The sequence below is a fragment of the Cololabis saira genome, chromosome 12, assembly GCF_033807715.1.
Source record: "Cololabis saira isolate AMF1-May2022 chromosome 12, fColSai1.1, whole genome shotgun sequence".
NCBI classification, from domain to species: Eukaryota; Metazoa; Chordata; class Actinopteri; order Beloniformes; family Belonidae; genus Cololabis; species Cololabis saira.
In genome coordinates, this window is record NC_084598.1 from 26,089,404 (window position 1) to 26,099,926 (window position 10,523).

Below are 10,523 nucleotides of genomic sequence, written 5' to 3' on the forward strand. Positions count from 1 at the left end.
ATTATCTCTGTCTGTTTAGCGGTCCCCGTTCACTTTTTGGGGTTTCTTATTTTGATCATAATGATAAATGCAAAGCAAATATGCCTTATATGAAGAAATTGATAATAACTGTAAAGTGGATATATTTTATAGATAAAGTATGTCAGAAAAGGGGGTTGGCAGTGGTGGAGCAGATGGGTCCTGGTCTGATTTCTGAGGGCAGCAGATGTTCCGAGCTCCTACAGGCCACAGAAGTGCCCAAAGACTCAAACACCAGAGTGATAAAGAGGCCAAGTCCAATAATTCAGCATTGTATGTGCAATCCTTTTGATAGGAGTTAAAGGTATTTTCTAAACCAATATCTCTGCTGTTTTACTGTCTTTAGAGGGATAATTCCATATCTAAGTTGTAAGTTAATGTGCCGGTTGAAGAGACCAAGGAAAAGCAAAAACATCTGCATGAAAATAATATTTCAATATCTTCAGGTTTATTTGTGCTTAATGATGGCTGAAAACACCTGTTACACATTCAATATATTCAGTCAAAGAATAATCACAGCATTACACTGAGCCTTGAATATTTGTATCTTCTCAGCATCTGTCACAACTCAGCTTTGGCAGCAGTCACACTGCCATCACAAATCCGAACATAAACTAATCAGCGCAGTTGAGCACAAGGTATCATCCTCTGTCACTCACACAGTGCAAGCTGCTGCTGCGAGAATGGACCCAAACACAGTAAAAATATCAAACTCGTCATCTATAGCAGACGCTACGCTCTTCTCACCGCCCTTAGACTATGAGCGTTTGGAGATGCTGTGGGACTGTGGGCCTGGGAGGATGATGGAGCTGCATACCAAGAAGACGTCATCAAACAGCCCTCTCTGGGGAGAGCATCACCCTCTAGTGGACCAGAATGTGAAAAGCCAGGACTGAAATGTAATACGTTTGGACGGTAGTGCTTGATTGATAACTAAAGAAAAAGTTTGAGCTTTCATGACCCTCGTTTTGTTTGATTAAGGCACTAAGTTTACTGATATCACATGAAGTCACAAACACAAAGTTATGTGCATCATGCTTAAGATTTTGATGTATCAGCTATATTTCTAAGCTGCAAGATCCAAGATCTGGAGATGTTAGCTAGCAGCCATGAAATTATGTAATAACATGTTTTGGGACTCCTTTAAAATGTGTATTTGTAACCGAAGGTGGCAAACTCTGTTCCTGCTCAAGGACACAATTAACATGCTTTAATATGTTTGTGGAGAGTGAGCTCTAAGGCACCGATAAATCTGCCACTTATTGCAGAAACATTGGTCACACGTGCAACACTTGCAATCTCTTCTCCAATATTGTCTGGAGAGTAACATTGATGCATGATATTATCAGAATTATCTTCTCATAATACACCACCTTAGACACCTCATTGCAGAACTCCAACCATTCATTCAGCTAAATGATGGGACACAATAACCTCATAACAGTCCTGACATCTGATTATCAGTATCAAAGCTCCTCCCACTTCCGGAGGCTTTGACAAGGAGCGTGTTCAAAGTATTTATCTTTACAGAGCCAGATTACAACTGAAAAGTCTTTGGGAGATTTTCAATGCCTCATTTCATTCAGTCATCTTGCTGACAAAAAAAAAAAATCCTTTAGTGCAGCGGTTTCAGATCCCTTCATTAGGACTGCAAAAAGTGCAAACTTGCAATAAGGAACTTTGTTACAGTACGTAGTATTAAATAGATCTAAAGGCTGTTTCAGTCTTTCAGTCATCCTCTGTCACTCCTTTGAGACGAAGCTCCTCTTGAACCCTGAACAGGTATTCTGGATCTGGATATCCAAAACTGTGTTGGAGAGAGAGAGGAGCAGAACCGCACAAGATGTGACGACTGACTCTCGGGGAATAACAAAAACACATATATTTGTTAGCTCAATGCACACTTGTCTTAAAAACGTTTAAATTCAATTCAATTCAATTTTTACATAGCGTCTATTACAATAGAAGTTGTCTCTAGGTGCTTTCCCAGAACAGGACCACGACCAATTATTACATAAACATAACAAACACTGGCAGGTAAAAACTCCCCTCGTGGGATAAAAACCCTAAATCCCTTAATAATAGCATCCATACTTCCAATGATGGTTACAATCATCCAGTCAAACATTTTGGTTCAATTGTGAACATCTTATCAATCATGGCATTTTATTAAAATATCAAAATAGTGTTCATTCTTGGTTTTCCTCTATATTTGTATTATGACCGTGTACTAAACTAAAATGTTTAACGAGAACAGCCATACAAAGCTGCAAGTATTATTCCAGGCTGATTATTGACATCTATTATCGCTTTTCTTGTTTATATCTACTATCGAAAGGTTTTAATAAACATAAGCATTTTTGAGGCCAAAATAACCCGTGCTTACCACTGTGGACCACCTCCAATGTTGGTCTTATGGTGAATGTCGTTCCAGGTGATGACGTTGTTGAGGCCTGTGGTGGCCGAGCGTCCGACAGTAAATACGAGCCTCCTGTCGAACGCTTTCTGAAGCAGCCTCAAGACTTTCTCTCCCTCTTCGCAGGCAGGCAGGAAAGCAGTACGAGAGGTGCTGCTGTACCTCACTCCAGGGTTCGGATGTTCAGGCTGAAATACAACAAACAAACAAAAAAATTATAATAATATTTGTACATACATACATACATATATATATATATATATATATATATATATATATATATATATATATATATATATATATATATATATATATATATATATATATATATATAATTACTAAAAAAAACTAAATGCTTGGATTATTTGCAACATTTATCAAAAGATAAAGTTAAGTATGTCAGCTGAAATAAGTATGAATTAAAGGGGACATATTATGAAAAACACGTTTTTTCTTGTTTTAACATATATAAAGTGGTCTCCCCTCACCCTGCCAGTAGAGGGGAGACGAAATCCCATACATTTCTGCAAGGTCTCTGACCCCCGCCCGACAGAATCCCCCAGTGTCACGTGATTTTTTTTGAGCCGATCAGAATCTGTGCCTAGGGTGACGTCACCCGAGGCACAGAGGTTCGGCCTCCGCTGCTGAAACCACGCCCACAACCAGCTCTCTCCGCCGGCTAGAGTTTCAGCCATTGTTTAGAAGCGGTGGCTGTTTGAACAGCGAGGGAGAGTAGAAATGAGATTTTGCATCGACATTTACCCTCATAAAAGGATCAGTTCCCACAGCACGGACCGGGCAACTGCACACGAGTCAGCGGTAAGTTCCTTTTTTTTTATGATATTTATATTTGTATGATCTTTGCATGGGCTAAGTATTTAGCTTAGCTCCGGAGCACCGGCGCCGCATACGAAGCTGCAGGAGCTGCTCACGGACCGGCCCGGCTCCAGTGTTCCCTAACGGAGCCACTCACTCGTTAGGTAAATTAGTAATACATTTTTTCTGTCTGGTTTCAGATCTTCCAAGCACCTGAAGCGACACCTTCAGAAAACGCACGGTCCTTCCTTGAGCCAGCAATAGTGCATAAATGTTATTTATATACAACTCATATTTTATTTTTTTAACAATAACGTTGCCATTTGTGAAAATTCAGTGTTGTGATTTATTTACAGTTAACATGATTCATCTGTCTTGTAACATAAATGATGAGAAATCTTCCTCTGTGAAGACGAGGTGACTAAAGGCTGATTTATGGTTCCGCGTTACACCAACGCAGAGCCTACGGCGTAGGGTACGCGTCGATTTAATGCAGAACCGTAAATCAGGCTTTAAGATCCGTTTAGAGCGTGTAACAGAATGAGAGCGTCCGACTATCAGGTAGAGCTGCGTGACATCGGACGCTCTCTGTCCACACTGAAACTGTTAAACTCGCGGCCAGTTAGGACAGTCTAATACAAAAAAAATAAAGCCATGGAATTGATTTCGTCGCAGAAGCTTCTCGCATGGGACACGTTTTGTGTACGCCGCAGCCGGCTGCTCTGGCCGGAGCGAGGCTTATTCTCCTCCCCTCCTACACGTCATTCAAGCAGCCAATCAGTGCAGAGCCTCATTATAATAGCCCCCCCCCGCCCTGAAAATGAAGCACAGAAAAAGGCTTTAGAAGCGAAAAAAATAAAAACATGGCCCAGAGACTGAATTTCTGATTTAGATTTAGATTTAGATTGTTTTTAAGACATTTAAGGCCTGTTTAAAATATACATTAAATGCCATAATATGTCCCCTTTAAAGCTGAATAATTTTTCTTTATGTCCTTCATCATAGTTTTGCTTGATTTCAGTTAGATGCAGCTGAAGGAGGTCAGTTTACACATTTTAATAATGGAACATGTAATTATGTATTACATGCAGAATCTGACTTGAAGTGGTCCCACTAAAATAAGCAATAGATTCTCTGAAAAAGATGGATGGATGGCAGTTGATGCTACTCCAGATTTGAGACCAAGACCATATGAACAACTCCACACTGTTACCATCTCAGATCCTTGTTTTTGAACTGTGCACAGATAACAATCCTGACTGCCCTTCACTTAAGTGGAGACAACAAAGCATCCCTTATTTCTAAAAGTGCCATTTTAATTTTCAGGACAATTTTCATGGCATCTTTTTTCCTGTATAAATGACGTGGTAGAGACATGGTGAATTGTATCTCTGTATTAAGCAACCAACTATGTCTAGTGATTTTTTCCTTATCAACAGAAGTTTCTTAAAATTCTTTGAATCTTTGCTGGAGTGGCAAAGGGGTAAAAAAAGCCCTTTCTGGAACAGTCTACCTGAAAAGACGGAGCAGACCGTCCTGCTGCAGGAATCTTAGGTCCTTCTTTTTGTGCTGTGAGATGTTGCATATATACTACAAAACTGTGCAATTTTCCCTTCAGTTGTCTGTTGGAAAGCAGAATCAGAACTAGTGACTTTTGTACCTCAGATGTTAAATAAATATTAAATAACTTGAAATTATTGCTCCGTTTGTTCAAAGTCACAACCATCTTACTTCAAAAGTCTCTCTTAGATGCCTTTTTTATGATTATGTTAATTATCTTTTGCAAATTATCTGTGAAATATTTATTTTTATTTTATTTTTTCGTTTTGCATTTCAAAATGTTCTAATATTGTATTGCCCTTAATCAAACCTTTTTGAAAGACATTGCCAGTATCAAAGACAAAATTGACATACATGTATGCATAATAGATTAAACAAAACATTCTCTCAGCTTCAGTATTTCATGTTATATTTGTACTTAGGAAGAGTTTAAATAATGTTTATGATTGTACATAATAGGCAGTGATCAAGAATTGTGCTCTGAACATTTCAGAGCCTAATTCTTTGTGTTCTTTTTAAACTTTTTCTGAGCTTTGCCTGATTTAATAATAATTAAATTTAATATTGAATATAGTCGCTGATTTTACCATTAGCCAAGACTTTGGCAGTGTTATTTATTCCTACTTCATAAGATGTATTATTATCAGTATATAGGCCAAAAGTTATGGATCGCTTAGCTACAACAAACAAGAATATGAGAGTACATTTATGCTGCTTAATTGTGTGTGTAAATACTAAAGCAAATAAGCTTTCACCAACTTACAAAAGTCAATATTACATAAAGGAAATAATTATGTATTTTTCTTGCAAGGAGCCACATTAGTCTTCCCCCCAGCTCTACCATGTTTCTATGGCAACAGAGGGATGGGGCCCATCAAAATAACCACCTGATTCCACACAACATTATAGGATTGGAGGCCAGAAACTAGTGTTTGGGTCACTTTTCTTCTTTTTTTTCTTAATATAAATTGTGATTCGGCAAGCAACGCTGTCCCCTGGTGGACGTATGTGCAGCACACAGACATGAACTGTGATGTGTACTAAAGGCTGATTTATGGTTCCGCGTTACATCAACGCAGAGCCTACGTCGTAGGGTACGCGGCGACGCGCACCGTACGGAGCGCGTCGCCGCGTACCCTACGGCGTAGGCTCTGCGTCGATTTAACGCGGGACCATAATTCAGGCTTAAAACAACCAGGTCTCACCCCTTGTATCCCAGCTGGGAAACTATAGGTAATGACGATGGAGCCGCAGTGCTCGTAGCCGGGCAGGCTCTGCCAGCCGCGGCTCACCGCCATCGTCCCTGTCGGCTGCGTCCCTGTGTAAACTCCGTGGAAGGTGTTGCATATCGGACAGGCAGGCTTCCGGCTGAAAACAGTGTCTATGCACTCTGTGCAGAAGGAATGGAGGCACCTCAGCGTTTTCTTCCCCTCAATTTTGTCCAAGCATATGGCGCAGTCCTCCTTGCTTTCAGCACAAAAGTGACCATCCGCTGCCTTTTCCATTATTTCCCGGTTTGTGACGAAAAGTATGAGGCCTTTCTGTGAATGGGTGTTCGTGGGCCGTGCTGTTACGCCTTATCTGTGACGTCAGAATAAAGGAAAAGGCGTGCAGTGTTTCTGCTGGTGATGCTCGTGCAGGTCTGACAACTCTCCCAACTTAAAACCATGTCCAAACATTAACCAGTTTCAAAACAAATGTAAAAAGCAATGTTATCCTGCAGATAACACTATTGGGTGAAGGGGTAGATTTGTTTATATTTATGTTCAGAAATGGGCAGCTAATTATTTGTATGCATGTGTATATATAGGTGTATATATATGTGTGTGTGTGTGTGTATATATACACACACACACACATATACAGTATATATATATATATATATATATATATATATGTGTGTGTGTGTGTGTGTGTGTGTGTGTGTGTGTGTGTGTGTGTGTGTGTGTGTAAGTAGATATATACATAGATATAGCGCAGGTGCAGTTAATAGAGACAGTAAAGTGTAAATAAGTATATCTATATAAATATTTATATGGGCATGTGTGTACAAATATATAGAAATATTCAACTATGTGTATGTATGTATAGGTATGTGTGTGAGTATAATTACAGTATATAATAATAATAATAATAATAATAATAATAATAATAATAATAATAATAATAATAATAATGTTATTTAGCAGTGTGAGTACAGTGTGTGAGTATTTATAAATACGGGTTAAATGATTAGTGAATGGGGGTAGGATTAAATAAGTTTACACTTCTTCCTACTCCTTTTTTGCACATGTAAATTAAGATATCAAGTGTTAAAGGATGAAATTCTTTGTTTTGTTGTTTTGTTTTCTTAAACTTCTCTTGAAGTGTTGTTTTTTACATGTACAAAAATAAAATAAATCAAATCAAATCAACTCCCTGAAAAATAAATAAGGGGCACCTCATCGGCAGGGCCGGCCAACCCGATTGCCTTCACCTCGCTCAGAGTAGAGCTGCACGACTGGCACTTCACTGTTCTATTAGGAATTATGTAAATACTATGCATGATAAACTCTCCTGGATGAAAGTAGAGAAGAGATTGGCATGCAGCCTTATTTTGTATTTGAATAATAGTTGTACTTTGCATAAACCCAGTAGCCTCTTTTCTCTATTAGTACCGATCAAGATCACGCATGATTATGATACCAGACAGGCCTTAAGCTGTCGTTTCAGACTACCTAGACCGAGGACAAATGCCCTGAAAAGAACTGTATTGTACAGAGCTATTGTATACTGGAATGGACTTCTGTACTGCCTCATACTCAAGTGTGAGAAATCAGGATTTAAAAGGGAATTGAAAAAAGCTGTTTTGAGTAAAGAAATCAGGGTTAAATTCAGTTGACTGATGTCTGTAAAGCTGCAGAGTGCCTTATTTTGTATTTTTAGTTTAAACTTGTACAGATATTATTATTATTATAGGAATAATTTAATTGCTTGTTTTTATTTTATTTTGTATTTTTTATGATTTTTATTTTGGGAACACTGTGTAGGAACTGTTATTTGTATTGCTTTTTAGGGACCTCAGGAAGAATAGTGACAACTAATGGGGATCCAATAAACAATAAACAATAAACCCTTCCTGGCGTGGGGAATTTTTTTAGCCCTTTTTTTGTGAGTGAAATTATTTTTTAACTGTTTGACTCGAACCTGAATTGAATTAGATGCATATTTTTGAATGCCATGAACACATGGAAAACAAATTATTATCCAGCAATTCACTTTAATGCAAAATAACAATATGAACTGAATAAAATAAGTATCTTTCTTAAATATAAACTTGTCCTGCTTAACTTAAAATTGTATAAATTAATATAAAACAATAGAAAGAAAGCAGAACATCAATTCTCCACACTCATACACCAGCCAGAGCACTGAGGTCGTCAAGTCAGTTGCTCTTAGACGTCCCAAAATCCAGGCTCAAAACAAAAGGTGGCCGAGCCTTTGCGGTGGCTGCCCCTAAGCTGTGGAATAGCTTGCCACTAAATATTAGATCTGCTCAGGTCCTAGAGGTTTTTAAGTCATCTTTGAAAACGTATTTCTTTTCATTGGCTTTTGGTGTACGGTAAATAGTGGCCTACATCTGTGGTTACTGTGAGAAGTGATTGTGCACTTTGTGTGTCTGTTGTTTGCTGTCTATTTTTTATTATTCAGATTTCATTGATCACCCTAGTACATTAGAACTTTATTCAAATGCAGGTCCCGAGAGCCAGAACTGAACTGGGTAAAAAGGCTTTCAAGTTTTCTGCCCCCTCAACCTGGAATGATGCGCAGAAGGACTTGAAATTGGTTGATCTAGTATCCTTGGGTGAATTCAAATCAATTTTAAAAGACAGAGAAATTAGCTTTCTCGGTTCTTGTGACTGCCCCGTTGTGTACATTTTACTATTGTTTTACTATTGTTTCCCCGGAATGTGTGACTGACTGTCTGTGTTTGTATGTATTGTTGTATTGTTTTTATGCTGCCATTTTGGCCAGGTCACTCTTGGAAAAGAGGTTTTAATCTCAATTAGTTTTTTTACCTGGTTAAATAAAGGATATATATTAGTGATTTCATTGTTTCTGCACTTTGTGCTGTATTTTCTTTTGGTATTGTTTCATTTTAATGTATACTGTATAGCACTTTGGTCGACCTCGGTTGTTTCTAAATGTGCTATATAAATAAAATTGACATTGACATTCTGTAATAGTGCACATTTTTAGTGCAATAACAAAAGTCCAAACAGAAAGTCTGTAGAAAACTTTTGAACGTATTTGTGCCTCAAAAAAGCCATGACTATACGCTACAGTTGTAGTAAAACAGAAAAAATAACGACTATCTTTATGACTATCTTTTAACTCTCACAGTAATATGGGATAAAGTGCGTCCCTTTTCAGCTCAATACAGGACTTTATATGTACTTAAGTTTCTAAATAAATGGGACGATTAAGTTTTTCAAGGGACGGTTGGCAACCCTATGCTCGTGCCATACCTGTCAAGTTTTGGATTGAAAAATACAGGAAATGTCCCGCCGCTGTCCCACCAGCCCAACCAGATCCAGTATTTTACATTTTAAAACAGATTTACAACAAATCTAAAATAACTACCTGTCAACAACTTACAAACTACAATTATGTGCTCAGAATCTGATAGTCCGACCTTTGTTGACATTAAAATGCTGTGGACATTCCTATGTATGTAATTCCTATGAGTCTAAATGAAAACACAAAGGGGAATTAAAGCACATTTATTTATTTTAAATATTTTTAGTTTATATACTCATTGGTTGTCTTCAAGTGAAACATTTACATTTTCTTTTAATTTGTCATTTTCACTCATGTGGCTCTCTGGCATTCACTGACGGATGACGTGTTTCTGAGCCTCTAGCTGAAATAACTTTCAGAACGCTTCAGTGAGCCCCATCCCGCTCCTCTTTAGGAAAGTAAATTCGGTTTCCCATTTTTAGAGGTATTTACATGAAGTCTAAGCTTCTTTGGCAGAAATCTCTCTGGTTACATCCATCCATCTCTGATTTGTTGTTCTAAGTTTGTTCCCGTTGTCACCACTAACCTCGCGAGAACTGCCACCCAGGCTACAGCAAGCAGCAGTTCTCGCGACATTAGTGACAATTCAGTTTGCAGTTTAAAAATTATTATATTATAATATGGGAAATTTAAAAGAAAATACTAATATGGGAGGACGGCAGGAAGGAGGGGTAAAATACGGTAGTTTCCCGACCAAAACGGGAGACTTGACAGGTATTGCTCTTGCTCGTGCATGTTTCAGGAAGTGGTGCACAAAGTATACATTTTCTGCATTTGGGTTCTACTACTCAGAATGTGGTATACTGTATTCAGTAATGGATCAATATTAATTAGTCTCTTATTCGTGTCCCAGGAACTAAACAACACTTTGTGAATTATAACCTCTTTTTTGACTTCAATTGATATTCTGAAGGGTTTTCCTTCATCAAGGAAATTATTCTTCAATCATCCACTTTTGCTGCCTTCTGTCTTCCAGGCCTTTTGATGCTGTAGAGCTAACTACTGATTTATTTTTAATGAAGTACCAGACTGTTGATTTGGCCACAGCTCTCTCATAGATTTGTTATTCATGTTTTAATCTAATGATGGCCTCCTTCACTTGCATTAAGATCTCTTTGGACTACATATTTGTTGCTCCAGTCAAACCTATTTC

At 38.0% G+C, this 10,523-nt stretch overlaps 1 protein-coding gene across 2 annotated transcripts; it reads right to left on the minus strand.

Moving 5' to 3' along the window:
• Positions 1-463: 463 nt before the first annotated feature.
• On the minus strand, positions 464-6,374 carry LOC133456493 (probable E3 ubiquitin-protein ligase DTX3). 2 transcript variants are annotated; one of them, XM_061734974.1, is made up of 3 exons: positions 6,016-6,374; positions 2,405-2,622; positions 464-1,825 (listed from the first exon to the last, which is right to left on the minus strand). In XM_061734974.1, the coding sequence occupies exons 1-3, from the start codon at positions 6,313-6,315 to the stop codon at positions 1,747-1,749; spliced, it is 597 nt and encodes a 198-aa protein (XP_061590958.1). In that variant the 5' UTR covers positions 6,316-6,374; the 3' UTR covers positions 464-1,746. The 2 variants fall into 2 exon arrangements, with proteins under 2 accessions (XP_061590958.1, XP_061590957.1); XM_061734973.1 differs by having other exon boundaries at positions 464-1,874.
• Positions 6,375-10,523: the final 4,149 nt, after the last annotated feature.